Raw genomic sequence first — 16,292 nt, forward strand, 5'->3', positions numbered from 1 at the left:
GTTTTCTAAGTGTGTATGAATGTTTGCATGCATGGATGTTTACATCGCCAGTAAAATTCAGAATTTTTTGGTGTGTAGATACGACCGCAGGGTTGGCGTTGGATAACGTCTGTTATGTGTTGTACTTAATTGTGTATATTATATTTTAGGAATATTCCTTAATAACTCTTTTGCGAAAGTTTGGTGGCTCTGAAAAGGGCCGTTTTGTTGGGCTGATGTTGTTGAGTTTGCTCTACTCTGTCGCCCTGGAGGAGCTTTGGAATGATGTTGGTAGTTCGAAGACAGACAGCATCTCCCCTTCCAGCGTTCCCACACCCCAGTATAGTCTCCAAATTTAAGTGTAATTGTGATATTCTGGAAAGAAATTGTCTTCAAAACTAACTCTTTGTCAAATTATTGGTGGCCCTGAAAAGGGCCGTTTTGGTTTTGGTTTTGGAATGATAGACTGAATAAATGATTATGTTTGAAAAATTTCAGTTTTTGCTCCGATCAACAACCATACGGGGCAATATGAGCACCTTAGTAAAAGTTAAGGTTTTGACAGGTTTTCACTAGAAAATAACATGCAGGAATCAAGTGAAATAGAAACATAAGTTCTTTTAGCAACAGTTACGTGTATTGCTCGCTGTAGAACCAGCGGATCAGTAAAATGTAATATAGTGAATGCGATGCTTGTTTTCTTGACTGCATACACAGCTAAAAAAAAGTAGTGTAAATTTCCGTTACTATGATGCACATAAATGGAGCGTCATGAATCATACAAATTTACATTATAAATCGTGTGAATTTATGAAACATGTCATGCAATATTCCATAAACTTTCCACCTTTGTTTGCAACATTTCTTGCAAGCTGCTAGTTTACGTGAAAAGGAAGTTTACATGCATGAATGTTTGCATGCATGGATGTTTACATCACCAGTAAAATTCAGATTTTTTTAGTGTGTATCTTATAATATTCTAGAGATTTTGAGCTAATGTTACATTTCCATTATTATCTTAGACATGTAATTGAATTTTGATACGGTTTTCATGGAGATGCATATTAGAAGCATTTTCAACAAGTTTGTAAAAAAATAGATTGAGTTAATAGGTATTATGCCCAAATGAACGGTGGCCCATCTCGCCCCGTATCGTCTTCTTGCCCCCATCGCCTCTATTGGACTGAATTCGAAAACGCTCATGTCCAACCGGTTTTCGTTTTGGGCTGGAAATTCTCTAAAGCAACATATTTAAAAAATCTGGGAAAATCCGGAACATAATTAAAAATTCTTGAAATAAACGTAATAACATATAAGTGAATTATATCTGGGTAAGTATCTGGCAAGACGATTGAAAATCTGGAAAATCAAATAAATCAGGAATACTGGCAACGCTGTCTCGTTTCATGCCCGTAGAGTTTGTTACCCACAGTATTTATTGTACCGTCCCTGTATTCATAATATGCTACTCGACGCAGGTATAAGACCACCCTCGACGGTCGAAATGTCATCATTACAGTTTCAGCATCGAACTGCTCGTGTCGTTCGGAAATCGGTACACCTATTTTACATTGCATTATGTCTGGACGTGGAAAAGGAGGCAAAGTCAAGGGAAAGGCAAAGTCCCGTTCGAGCCGCGCTGGATTGCAGTTTCCAGTCGGTCGTATTCACCGTCTACTCCGAAAGGGCAACTATGCCGAGCGTGTTGGAGCCGGTGCTCCCGTCTACCTGGCTGCCGTGATGGAGTATCTGGCCGCTGAAGTTCTCGAGTTGGCAGGAAATGCCGCCCGTGACAACAAGAAAACCCGAATTATCCCACGTCACCTGCAGTTGGCCATCCGCAACGACGTAGAGCTGAACAAACTTCTTTCCGGAGTGACCATCGCTCAGGGTGGTGTCCTGCCAAACATCCAGGCCGTCCTGTTGCCCAAGAAGACCGAAAAGAAGGCCTAAATTCGATCGAAGTTCCCAACCTTTAACAAAATCCGTCCTTTTCAGGACGACCAATTTGATGGTAAAGAGTTTCGTTTTTAAAACAGTTTCCTACGTGGTGCGCAAGGAGTGATAAAATGAATTCGTTAAAAACATGGTTGAATCTTTCTGTCATGCTCTCCCTAGTTAATTGATATCCTCATCGAGTAGGTTCGATGATGGCTGATTAGTGTAGGCGTGTCTTGAATTCCAAGAAATTAACCAGTGCAGTGTTATCATTCCATCCACATCTAAAATTAAACTATCGACTAAATTTTCAATAGCGCCCTAAAATATCCATCAGTACCGTCCCAACGACGCGTCGTATAGATAAGATTGGTAAATAGCAGATATTTAGCGATGGGCCCAATCTTAGATCCATTTCCCCTACCTTGCAGAGCTGTGGTGGCCCTGAACTTATGGCCTACATTGATGCAGCGGAATGAAATTCATTAGCAAATTACGGTTGAGATTTCAGAAATGATCGTGGTGTGCGTCCAATTTGAAGTGTGGTGTGATTTCTGATGAGGTATTAGTACCTCTGGAAGAGAATTAACTACCTACGTGACATCGGTTTACTGGATCCCGGTAAGTGTACTTTACTCTCCGTTTTGGACGTGAACTGCTTGCGTTCAATAAATGGAGTGATTTGACTAGTAACTTCAAAAGAGGTTTTCCTCGGACCGCTGATTCTGAACTGTATTGTTCCTTCATTGCTCAACATTTACCGTTACCGTTGGGGCTTCCGGTCTTCTTTGCTTAGCCAACCGGTTAATCGTACTGAAGTGATACTTCTAGATTATTATTACGCCTGTACTGTGGGCTCATAGAACAATAAAACCGAGCCTGGTTAGTAGGTGAACACAAAATACTACAGTAGAACATTCTACCAACATATAGAGTCCAAAAGATTCCTTCAAAAAGGCACAATATATGCGACCGAAACTTCGGATGAAATCCAAACAGATATTTTGAGAGGAACCAGTCGATCACAATCCTCTTATTGAGTTTAACCGGTATTAACAGAGAAATAAGACGCGTTAACCACGAATCCTTGGGAATGATCGTGACACGCTTCATATGGATGACGAATCGTCCTCATCTCATCCTCAGAAAATGGTACCCATTATTTTAATCGGCATCCTTTTGAAAAATTCCCCTCACAAAAAGGCTTTTCATGTACTGCCAGAGGGTAGGGGGAGAGGGGCAATTTAATTATTACTAAAATGAATCGTGCAAACTTTATTTTGATTGCCGAAGCATACACTCAAAAAATTTACCACATAGGTATCTAATGGATGAAAACCATGTGAATTTCACATAGCTAAAAATCCCACTACAAAATCACATGAATATCATGAGGCCGATGAAAGTCATATGAAAAAAGTGTCGGAAAGTCATTAGAAAATTAATCGTTAAACTCTGTCTTGATAATGTTGTGGCCATTTTCCAACGCGCTCGGCGTAGTTGCCCTTTCGCCCCCAGGCTCTGCTGCCGTTGCTCTGCTTCCACTGCTCTGGTACTGCTGCTCTGCTGCTCTACTGCTGGGTCGACGATCGGATAGACAATGATGGAACGGGCGACCTTGTTGGACGCTTATATAGTATAACAGAAAATATCAGAGGTGTCAGATACTCGCATCTGATGTCTCGGTTGGAAAAAGTATAAGAATATAAAAAATCAATTGATTTTCACCATCTTTAGACAATGGTTTACTTTTAACCATTTTTCAATAGTTTACAGAATGAAATCAATAGTTTTGAAACATTTAGCAAATTGCTAGAAATATTTCCAATCGATTGATGCCATTATCTCGTAAATCAATCGAGAGACGGTTGAGTTATTATCGTTCAAAACCTTTTAATTTTTCGTAACGCATCCAAAATGACTGTTTTCAATTTTGTACCCCCGTATGTTGCCGAAAGACGTTATCCAACGTCAAAAAATATTGTTAATTTTTTGGGCAGTGTTGCCAACGATGTAATTTTTGCAAAAGTAGAGCAGTTCCACACAGATTCGCAAATCGTTTCGGATCGACCTTTTACGATTATGATGAAACTTTGCACAGTTGTTTGTTATTGCCCAACATGCCGTTTTAAATATATGGTTCCCTAGTTTTGTACACGACTAACACTTGAAAAGGGCTTATCAAAAATGATACGCATCAATAGAAAAAAATATATATCTCGTGAACGATTTGTTGCTATTGTGCCCTCCAAGAAAAATTATACACCGTAAGAAAAATAAAAAAATAAAAAAAAACAATCTAATTACCAAAAAAAAAAAAAATACTAAAATTGCAAATTTTTTTTAAATTATTTTTTTATATATATTTTGTAGCTTACGTAAAGAAATACCTATTGACACTGTGTATGTGCTGGGCTAATCATAATTAAAAAACATTATGAATTATTGAAAAAATAAGTATTTTCCAAAATATTACCGATAGTAATCGAATATCTTTGAAATAGTGTTAATATTAAAACAAATTGAATTTACAACAAAAGAGCTTATAATGCTTAAATTGCCCAAAGTTGTTATTTTCGAGACCCTAGTAGGTTAATTCACTGATCGCATAATTTGAGCAATTTTCGCTCTTTTGAGATGTTATTCGTGAGTGTTCAATCTTGAAAATATTAAAAAAAAGCCCAATTAATTTCCTTAAACTTTGCTGTTCGAAGTTTTTTAATCATACGCATGAGTTAAGATATAATTAATTAGCTAAACTAGCTAGCCGTATATGGGGCCACACAGAAAAATACACTTTTCCCACTCCGTCTCTTACTCATAATTAATTATATCCTAACTCATGAGTATGATTGAAAAACTGTGAACAGCAAAGTTTAAGGAAATTAATTGGGCTTTTTGTTAAAAATACTTTCAAGATTATCTGCCTTTCACCCCAGAGGCCTGTGTTGATAGTGATGATGATGGTCCCACCTCTTACCCCTACAAAGGTTTGAGCTGAACGATGTATCTTTAAGATAATTAAATATGACATTTTAACCAGGTTAGCAAACAAAATCGAACTGGTTTCAGTTACAGATACAAATTCCCTATAGAGTTTTCAGTTGCTTCAAGTGATATAAATGTGGAAAAGCTCATGTGTTTACTTAGTTCGCCTTTTTGTCCACCAAAAATATTCATAAGTATTACAAGCGATCAAAAGTTAATGAACAATCAACAAAGCATCCTATTACACTATCAACTCCGTAATCTGACGCTATTATATTTTTCAGCAATGTCAGGAATGCTCACGAACCCCTGACATTCAGCGAAAAAAATTACTACAAACTCAAGGTATCTTCCAAATAAGCTTCAAAGTTGCATTTTTTTTTTCAAATGTTAAATTCAGTCTTCTATATCCGTGATACGCGCACGAGGCTCAAACCTTTGTAGACCACCGAAAAAAAATACTACTACTATGAAATCAAATATCAAAAATCCATCATCCCCACCGTGGCGAACAAAATAGTTTTTGCAGTGCTACAATAATTATTAAAAAGTCGTCATAACAGCTATCTTCATTCAAGTGTAAAACGGCATCATCTAAATCCATAGCTGTAACGAATAACACAGTATCATCTGCGAAAAGATTATTGTCGAAAAATCGTAAAACACGTCTCATGTCATCATAATAAATAACAGGGGCCCTAATACACTTCCCTGGGGCACTCCAAGGTTATTCCCCACGGGAATGGAAACAGAATCATTAAAAATAGTCCTTTGAGTTCTGTCAGACGAATAGCTTTCAAACCATTTATATGCAGTACTCGTTATTCCAAAGCGCTTGATTGTTATTAACAGTAAGGGCCTAGAAATTGTTTCAAAAGTGCGTTTCAGATCAAAAAAAAAACAGCAACAGTCGTATCTTTAGGCTCCAAGTTATTTTTTCACTTCGCTAATACCAAATTCAACGCATTTTAACAAGAATGACCTTCCCGATATCCTGATTGTTCTGGTATCAATAAAGAGTTGTTATTCAAATACTCCAACAGCTGGCCTAAGATTATCTCTAATGTGTGCAACATATTGATGGGACGAAACTTTTCGGCTTTAATCGTTCCAGCAACTTTTTGAATAGGAACCACTAAGGATTCCTTTCAAATTTGTGGCACATGTCCAGTTTGCAATGATTAATAAGGTCCAGAAAGATGTGGCCAATGACATGAAAGCAATCTTGAATAACTCTAGCATTAACATTATCTCCACGACTTTTCTACGCTTCCTCTTCACACCATTCTCCAACGCAACCAAGATCACCGCCATCGAACCCGGGACGTCAGACACAAAGCAGTACGGAAGCCCCTGACCCGCCTAGCTCAGTCGCGCCTCCAGCCATCATCGAAAACCTGTCGCAGTTCTCTCGTTCCTGCCATCCAAGTTGTCCCGGCCCTGTCGATGGGGTCTTCCAAGCTGCCTATCATGGCAAGTATCCTATTAGTAACGGCAATCCCCGCTCTCACGAATCTTCAATCCCTAGGACTGCGCCTCTAGCAAGTAATGCTGCACCTGCTTCTTCGAATGTTCTGATGTACTACCAAAATATTGGTGGGATCAACAGCTCTCTCGCCGAGTACCAATTGGCCTTCAGCGACGGTTCCTATGATGTTTACGCACTTTCCGAAACTTGGCTCAATGGACATACCTCAACGAATCAGTTGTTTGGCGAATCATATTCCGTTTATCGACATATGGATCGCAATTGCCACTGTCGATGCAACACTCTACCTATGCGTTGTGTATATTCCCCCTGATCGAGTAACCGATGAATGTTTGATCGAAAAGCATATCGATTCGCTTAACTGGGTGGTTTCGCAGTTAGGACCAAGAGACAACGTTATCATCCTAGGCGATTTCAACTTGAGCTCGATCTCTTGGCAGCGTAGTCCACATGGTTCCCTGTACCCGATTACATCACGATCCTCGATTAGCCTGGCATCACGGAAGCTGCTTGATGCGTATAGCACCGCTGGACTCAGACAAATGAGTGGAATTGCAAATGAAAACAATCGTACGCTTGATCTATGCTTCGTCAGTGAGGAACTTTGCGAGCACAGCACAGTTATGCAAGCTCCATCACCGCTCGTTAAAATCTGCAGGCATCATCCTCCTGTACTGATGGAATTCAAGATAAGTCCACAGCAACGCTTCCAAGATACCTCTGAAAGCATAGCCTATGATTTCAGAAAGGCTGACTTCAACAGCATGAACGAGTTCCTCGCATATGTCGATTGGGACGAGGTGCTTCAAAATTGTGATGCCAACCTCGCTGCGTCGACCATATCTGGTATCCTGTGGTATGCCATCGATCAGTTCGTTCCCGTGAAGTCTAGACACGAAGCGGCTAAGCCAGCCTGGTCAAATGCTGACCTCAAGCATCTTAGGACTGTGAAGCGGGCAGCTCTCAGACGACATAACAAGTATCGCACGGACTCCACGAGAATGAGATATATGGCGGCGAGCACTGAATACAACCAACTTAATAATCGTTTGTACAACGCATATCAGGACCATTTGCAAAGGCGCTTCAAGACAAATCCCAGAAGTTTTTGGCGTTACGTCCATGACCAACGGATGGAATCCGGATTGTTCGAAGCTGATTCCACCACTGACATCGCCGACCTGTTCCGTTCAATTCAGCAATGTTTTCACTAATGAACACGTCGACCCGCAGGATGTAGCCGTCGCCACCAGAAATGTTCCTCAACTTTCGGCCTCTGGGCTACAGTTCGTGATCACGAACGATATGGTTATATCAGCCGGAAAGGATTTAAAATCCTCCACGGGATGTGGTCCGGATGGGATTCCATCGCTTGTCCTCAAATGCTGCGCGGATACACTTGCAACACCACTAGCAAGAGTATTCAACCTATATTTGGCTACTGGTGTATTCCCAAACTGCTGGAAGCAGTCGTATGTTTTCCCAGTTTTCAAGAAAGGCTGCAAGCGGATTGTTTCGAACTATCGGGGCATAGCTGCGTTGAGCGCCACTTCTAAGCTGTTTGAGGTGATCGTTCTGCATAAGCTGGTTCAGAACTACGCACACTACATTTCGATTGATCAGCACGGATTTATGCCTAACCGTTCGACGACAACTAATTTGACTTGTTTCACTTCGTTCGTGATCCGCCAAATAGAAAATGGTCAACAAGTAGACGCTATTTACACAGACTTATCCGCGGCGTTTGATAAAATGAATCATCAAATCGCAGTTGCTAAATTCGACAAGCTGGGAATGAACAGTAACTTGCTTTCCTGGCTTCTATCCTACCTAACCGGTCGAAGTATGTCCGTCAAAATTGGAGACCACGTTTCGCTCTCCTTTCCGGTTTGGTCCGGTGTTCCCCAAGGAAGTCACTTGGGGCCGTTTCTATTCTTGCTGTATATGAACGATGTCAATTTCATCTTGAAATGCCTAAAACTCTCGTATGCCGATGACCTGAAGCTTTACTACACGATTAAGCAACCACAAGACGCGTTTTTTCTGCAACAACAACTGGAAGCCTTCGCTGAATGGTGTCATATTAATCGAATGTCGCTGAACGTGTCCAAATGTTCGGTTATTTCATTTGGCCGCAAGCAATCACTCTTCCATTTTAGCTATGCTTTGGGAGGCGTGAATCTACAACGTGATTCGACAGTCAAGGACCTGGGGATTCTGGTTGATACAAAATTAACCTTCAAGGATCACGTCGCGTACCTAAAGCCTCATCGCAACTAGGATTTTTATTTCGCTTTGCAAAAAAGTTCAAGGACGTTTACTGCCTAAAAGCTTTATACTGCTCAATTGTGCGCCCTATCTTGGAATATTCGTCTATCGTCTGGTCTCCTTATTACCAGAATGAAACTCAACTCATCGAAGCTGTTCAGCGAAAATTCGTCCGGTTCGCTCTACGTCATCTTAGGTGGAGAGATCCATTCAACCTGCCCAGTTATGAAAGCCGTTGTCTACTTATAAATCTGGAATTACTAGAAGCAAGACGCAACGTGGCAAAAGCGTGCTTTGTTGGGGATCTTCTGCAAGGCAACATTGACAGTCCTACGCTTCTTAGTTTCTTGGACGGTCGCAATCGTTTATCACCATCCCTCCGGCAAGAACTAATTATGGCTTTCACGAACCTTTGCGAAGCATGTCCCGTGTATTCAACCGGTGTTATTATGTGTACGATTTCAACGTGTCACGAGAAACAAACAAGCGTAGTTTTAAACAAGTTTTATGTTAATTTATGTTATTCGTTAGTTTTGTATTTAGTTGTAGAACAGGTGTCATTGGGGTAAACATTTTACCTGTTGACTGATAAACACAATAAACAATATCTACTCCAGCCGTTTTCCTAATGAAAAGCAAATAACTCTAAGTTCATCTAATGTAATTGGGTGAAAAACTTCAAATCTACAACTACTATTAACTGGCTGTTTTATGTCTTCAGGTTCATCGACCAATTCAATTGATTGATTAACCAATGAAACACTTTCGACAAAATAATCATTAAACTTAGATGCAATAATTTGTTCTGACTGTTCTAATGTGCCATTAAAAGTTATGGACCGTGGTTTGCAATTTCTAGGTTTTAATAAAGATTTCAAAATTTTCCATAACTCTTTGCTGTTGTTTTGATTCTGATCAATCTTCCTTTGAACATATTCACAAAGAGTTTTCTTTATCGATTGTGAATACTTATTACGCGCGATTGTGTACCTAGTCCAATGATTGTCATTATTAGATCTACAAAACTTTTTGTACCATTTGTCCATTTTCCGTTTAAAACGCAAAAGATCCAAACTGTACCAGCTGTTCGAGTTCTTCAAGAAACAAACTTTTGCTCAACAAGTTGATTAGTACACGTTTTCAAAACGTTATTAAGAACAGCTGTATATTCATCTAAGTTTTTTGTTTTTTTTTGCAGCGATAAGCTAAATGATAAGCTGAATTGATGTCCTAACAATCATATAACGCGAAGGAGCTTGGGATTGAACCCACGGTCTTCTGCTCAGTAAGCAAAAACGTTTGCCACTAGGCAGACGAGCTTCTTTTTAATCATCGAGTTGCTGTTATTACCATGTAGTCATGTTAACAAATAAAACGATTGACGAATCTTGAATGTGGATGGGCTTGAGATTAGACTGATTATGTTCTGCTCATTAAGCAAAACCGGTTGCTGTAAGGCCACCGAACCCCTCATATCACATTATAGCGTTACTCAAGTTTTTATAACTATTCAAACCCGGCACCAACGACAACGAAAAGTTTTACAACATACACGATAAACAAGCGATCTTACCATAAATTTTTAATATGAAAGGATCTGGGACCGCGTTTTTCTGCTCAGTAAGCAAGCTACTGCAACCGACGATCTTTGAAATCCTAAAACTAAAAGCTACGAAAGAGTACGTAGGCCTTCATTAAGATCCACTTTCACTGCTTTTCTTCTGATCAAAAAGTCTTTTATAGAGCAAACATTCCGAGCAAGAATGCGACAAGGTTGACGTCCAAGTTCATTATTCGTTCTTTATTCATTTTCAAACAATTTATACATTTCAATACAGTTGACGTATACTCAGACGTTTTTTGTTGTTGGCTGCACCTAGAGCATCTCTCACATTTTTTGCAATCCATGCTATTGTGCCTAAATTCTCCACATTTGAAGCATCTCAACACATTAATCGCGGGAACTATCGAGCACCGATCACACCTTACATTTACTTTTTGATGTTAACTACTTTTACATCACTCACTCATGCCCACTATTTTCAATCCCAGTTGGTGCCACCGGGATTTCTGAGGCATAAATATATCCTGCTTTTAAGCATTGACCGTTCCTTTGTGTGTCACTTCATTAGCCTCACCCTGTAGGAAAACTTCCAACGTGGTTGAATTGCATCCTCTTTGATGAGATAGAAATTTTTATGATAGGTAGGGTAACCAACTGATTTTGGACCCCTAGAGGAAGTGAGATCACGTTTATGTCAAAATAATATTATTTGTTTATTATTATTATGCAATTTACATGCGGTTGTGTTCGAAAGCTACTCATCTTGGATGTAAAATGTCACTAGATGTTTTATTTATTGATATATACTCGAAAAATAATTCTTTTCACATCATGATATTCACATATTTTGGACCCTTCCACTTGATTTTGGACAGTGTCCATAATATATTTTGGACACACTGAATGGGAACGAATATATTTTGGACATGCTGAAGTTCTTTCAACCTATGAGCCTAAAACTAATTACGACGGTCACTTCTTCCTATCTCGCATTTGTTAGGTCCGTCTAGGTGTGAAAATTTTCAAAGAAGGTGCCCTAAAACGGGGTGAAATTGATCGCTGAGTATACCCAATATTGTACTTATGCATAATATTTTTACAATGTATACAAAGATTCATTCGTACGCTTAGTAACGAAAAACATGTTACACATGAAAAAAATATCACGAGAAATTTCAGTGATCAATTTTGCCCCGCTGATCAATTACACCCCGTTTTACGGTATGCATAAAAGTTGTACAACACATATGAGTTTTCCATTGCCATTTTGTTGCTGCCAATCGATCTGAAACCAACTTGTATTCCTCAAAAAACTTGTTTTGAACTAAAAAAGCTAAACTTTGATCACAATTAACCCCCAAAATGCGGATAATAGAGAAAATGTAAATGGAAACCGCGTAAACGGTGTTCACACTACGTGGGATTGACTTAATTGGTTACAACATGGAATATCTCGAGATCCTGACCAGATAGAAAGTTACTGTCTTCGGCAAAGTTGTTCAGGAGGTCAAAGCCTATTTCTTAGTGTACAATAGTTCAGAATTATCTCACCTCGTGGTGCTAGTATACATGTGAAATTCTCGTGTATAAAATATCTCTAGATCCTGACCAGATAGAAAGTAAATGCCTTCAGCAAAGTTGTTCAGGAAGTCAAGCTCTTTTCGTTGGTGGAGTAGTTCAGAAATTTCACACTACGAGGCGCTAGTATATACGTGTAATTCTCGCATATACAATAGCTCGAGTTCTTGACCAGCTAGAAAGTTACTGTATTGGGCAAACTTGTTCAGGGGGTCAAGACATTTCAACTGGTAGACAGTAGTTCAGAATTTTCTCACCACGTGGCGTTTGTATACATATACACTTCTCGCATATGATATATCTCGAGATCCTGACCAAATAGAAAGTTACTGTCTTTGAAAAAGTTGTTCAGGAGGTCAAAGCCTATTGCTTGGTGTAGAATAGTTCAGAATTTTCTCACTATGTAGTTCTAGTATACACGTTAAATTCTCTCATATAAAATATCTAGAGAGCATGACAAGATAGAATGTTACTGTCTTGGGCAAAGTTGTTCAGGGGATCAAGGCCTTTTGGCTAGTGGACGGTAGTTCAGAATATTTCACTTCATGGTACTAGTATATACGTGCAATTCTCGCATATGATATATCTCAAGACCTGCTAAAAATGTACTGTAATCGGTAAAGTTGTCCAGGAGATCAAACCCTATCGTTGGTGGAAAGTACATAATTTTCTCACTAGGTGACGTTGAAAGACACGGGAAATCCTTGCATATAAAATATCTCTGAATGACCCGCATACTAGTGCCACGTAAAGGGAAAATTCTGAATTACTGTACACCAACGAAAAGATCCTAACATCCTGAACAACTTTGCCGAAGACAGTAACCTTCTGTCTGGTCAGGATCTAGAGATATTTTATATGCGAGAATTCCTCATGTATACTAGCGTTGCAAAGTGAGAAAACTCTGAACTTAAGTCCACCAGCAAAAAGGCCTTGACTTCCTGAACAACTTTGCCGAAGACAGTAACTTTTTATACGATCAGGATTTCGAGATATTTTATATGAGAATTTCACGTATATACTAGCACCATATAGTGAGAAAAATTCGGAACTAAAGGCTTTGAACTCCAGAACAACTTTTTCGAAGACAGTAACTTTCTATCTGGTCAGGATTTCGAGATATATCACATGCGAGAACTTCACATGTATACTAGCGCTATGTAGTGAGTAAATTTTGAACTACTGTCCACCAGCAAAAAGGTTATGATCTCTAGAACTACTTTGGCAAAGACAGTAACTTTCTATCTGGTCAGGATCTCGAGATATTCCATGTTGTAACCAATTAAGTCAGAACCCTCGTAGTATGGACACCATTTACGCGGTTTCCATTTACATTTTCTCTATTATCCGCATATTTTGGGGGTTAACTGTAATAAATATTTAGCTTGTTTAGTTAAAAGCAAGTTTTTTGAGGAATACTCGTTGATTTTAGAACGATTGGTAGCTCGGCTGCAAAATGGAAATGGAAAACTCACACTGTCGTACAAAGTACAACGCGTGAGTACTCGTGTTACAAAAGTTGGCGCGAGTAACGGAGGAAATATAATATAGCATAAGGAAACAACTGATCATACCATAAAAAAAAATCATTCAGAAGTAAATCTTAATACGGAGACCTGACTCTATGCTTGCAGTCCATATTTTTTTTTGCATGGGACGGTTTTTGAGAGATTTCAACCCCCCCCCCCCTCTTCCGTAGAAGACAGTCTCAAACACAAAATTTAAAATATTGTATGGACCGTAGACATCTGCCAAGCGCTCCCACCCCCCTAAAGCATCTACGTAGTTTATGAACAGCCCCTTAGTTAAATGCGTTTGGGAGATAGGAAAACTTTTGTGGAAAACTAGGAACTAGGAAAACTAGGAAAACTCAGAGTGGACCACTCTACGTGTTTTGCCGTTTTTCCCATTTTGAATCGCCTGATAAACAAGAAATATATTTAAAAACAATGAATTCATATAATTTTGATTGATTTATTTACCAATTTAATCAGAAATCTGAGATAATAGCACGATCGACCAACCGGATTTTTTTTTTGTCGCTCTTTTGATGATTCTCATTTGATAAGTGTCCAAAATAAGTTGGTAACATTTTTTTACGATCTTTTTTGGACACTTTTTATTTAATACTTTTTAAGTAAAATCTTAAGGTGAAATCTTTATAAACACATAAAATACATCTTCCAAAGTCAGATTAACTAATTTGATAAAAAAAAAAAACATTGAATTGTATATTTTAGATCAAATTTAAAACAAGTACACTAACGCCGATTCCTCTTGACAAACGTCGAAACATGAAACTTTTTCGATAACATTTTCTAAAACTGCATAAATTGAGCAATTGTAAGCAATTTGAGGTGAACTAATGATCTTGAGACATAGCAAGTAATTGAAAGAATGTAATTACAACATCAACCCAGATGAATTTGAAGAAACTAGACAGTAAGCGAGGAAAATATATGAAAAGGGTCCAAAATATGTAGGGGTCCAATTCAAGTTGGTTACCCTATGTTGTGAATTCTTTCTCTTGAACATATTTGTTGCTTAGACCGTGAGCAGTTCTTCGGGGCTTGTTGTCAATTATGACGAAGGCATTTTGAGCTTTAATGTCCATACAATTCGTAGTTGCTACTACGCAATTTGTTCAATCCAGCGAAATTTTCACAAAAAAACCAAATAAATTCCCCATTCTCCTTGTTCCCGTGAATCTGTATTTTCAAGATCAATAGCGGTGCCGGTTACGTCCTCCCGGTTATCGGGAAAGAAAATATTTTTTAGTATGATAGACTACTAGATACCACTCTAGCGGAACTATCAACCTATCATCTGCAGAACTTTTTGAAGTTAATAAATTATCACTCTTAAATCTTCATGCTGATATCAGTAAAGCATTCCCAATGAACTCTTAAAATCGTAAACTTCACGTATGAAGTAACCAAAAACACTTTGAATATATACTGCCGCTCTTCGCATGTCCGTCTCATAGCGAAAATCTGCAAGCCGAGAAAATCGCGTTTTAAGTTTGCTTCGTACGAGTGCTTCTTATGTGATGGGACAACCAATGTGACTGTCTTTCCACTCTTTTTCAGAACAAAGCTGATAAGTTCATCCAGTATTATGAAAATATGGGTAGTTTGCTAACATTTGCATTGAAAAACTCAGTTTTGACAAAAACGACTCTGGGACCGACATGCGAAGAGCGGCAGTAAATAGGTGCGTTATGAGGGTTTTGAAAATTGCAACAATTTTTACAGGTTTTACAGCAGAATGGAAACTAAAAAAAAAAAAAAATCAAATTAATGGCATAAAATAAACCTCTTGAATTGTTTCAAAATACATCCAAATTACGCACATTAAACTAAAGCACTTGAATAAAATCATTTCGTGAAAATAATGGGCATTAATTCACCTCTTCAGCTATTCCGATCACGTCAGTGGACGTCAGTAAAACAGAAAAGCTTCATGGCTTGCTTGGATCGGTTGAAGCGCGGAGGCGAAGATTAATACTCACCGGGAGTATCGAACGTTGTACTCTGCTATACTTGCTCATTCACACTTCGAAGGTATAATTTACAGCGTTTCAATATTTGTTTCCACGCCGAAACCGATTCGCACTTTCGCGAGCCTTCGATCTTCTTCCCCATAAGTTCACCGGGCATAAAACCGATTTAAGGACTCCATTAAAAGTGCTGCGTTCGTTTGAATGAGGGCTCTGTGTGCGCTCGCGCTCGCACACATAAACCGATAGATTATAAATAAATTTATGCCCAATCATTAAAACGCTGTAAATGCATTGTAAATCAAAACGATTCCGGTTCACGCCGTGGCGTCTTGCTATTGCTCTGCTTGGGTTGTCTTATATATTTTTTTATATAAGATACTTAAGGCGAAGCGGACATGTGTTCTTGGCTTGTCCGAGGGAGTATTCGCACTTTTATTACTCGCGAACGATGCTCGTGGATATAGTTGCAGTTATTCCACCGTTTTCTGCTTGCTTTCCCGATCAGGACTGGCGCGCGGGAGATTCAAGGTGTAATAAATACGGGAACGAGATTTCAACTCGCGGTTCTTCGGAAGGAGAGAAACCTCCAAAAGGGCAGAGTTGGAGATACGATGGTTGAGTGGTTTCCCATCCAGCGGCAGAATGAGCGAGTTTGACTCTGGTAAACAGCGGTGAAGCTGAAAAGACTTAAGGGTTACCCAACGACGCTGCGGTTACTTTATGGCTATCCGGAGCTGTCCGAGCAGCCTACACCACCGCATTTGTTTACTTAATTGAGATATTTTGCATTATCGGTGTTTTTCGCTTTAATTGATTGTTATCGATCGATACAGGCGAAGATTATTGTTATCTTAATTGGGTGGCAATATGATATCTTAATCGCCATACGGCGTCTTCCCGCCCGAACGTGGGATGCTGATAAATGAAAGCCAAGCTGTAGCAGATCTAGTTCGCCGAGGGTATAATGAACTGCAGAGGCTACTAGA

The 16,292-nt window shown here is 39.1% G+C and overlaps 1 protein-coding gene across 1 annotated transcript; it reads left to right on the plus strand.

The window, feature by feature from the left end:
• The first annotated feature begins 1,557 nt into the window (after positions 1-1,557).
• Positions 1,558-1,932, plus strand: LOC135711804 (histone H2A-like). Its single transcript, XM_065234757.1, has one exon. It carries the CDS (start codon positions 1,558-1,560, stop codon positions 1,930-1,932), a length of 375 nt encoding a protein of 124 aa, XP_065090829.1.
• Positions 1,933-16,292: the final 14,360 nt, after the last annotated feature.

Source organism: Ochlerotatus camptorhynchus, unplaced genomic scaffold (assembly GCF_037179485.1).
Source record: "Ochlerotatus camptorhynchus isolate MF236.1 unplaced genomic scaffold, CSIRO-AGI_Acam_v1.1 ptg000443l, whole genome shotgun sequence".
Taxonomy (NCBI): domain Eukaryota; kingdom Metazoa; phylum Arthropoda; class Insecta; order Diptera; family Culicidae; genus Ochlerotatus; species Ochlerotatus camptorhynchus.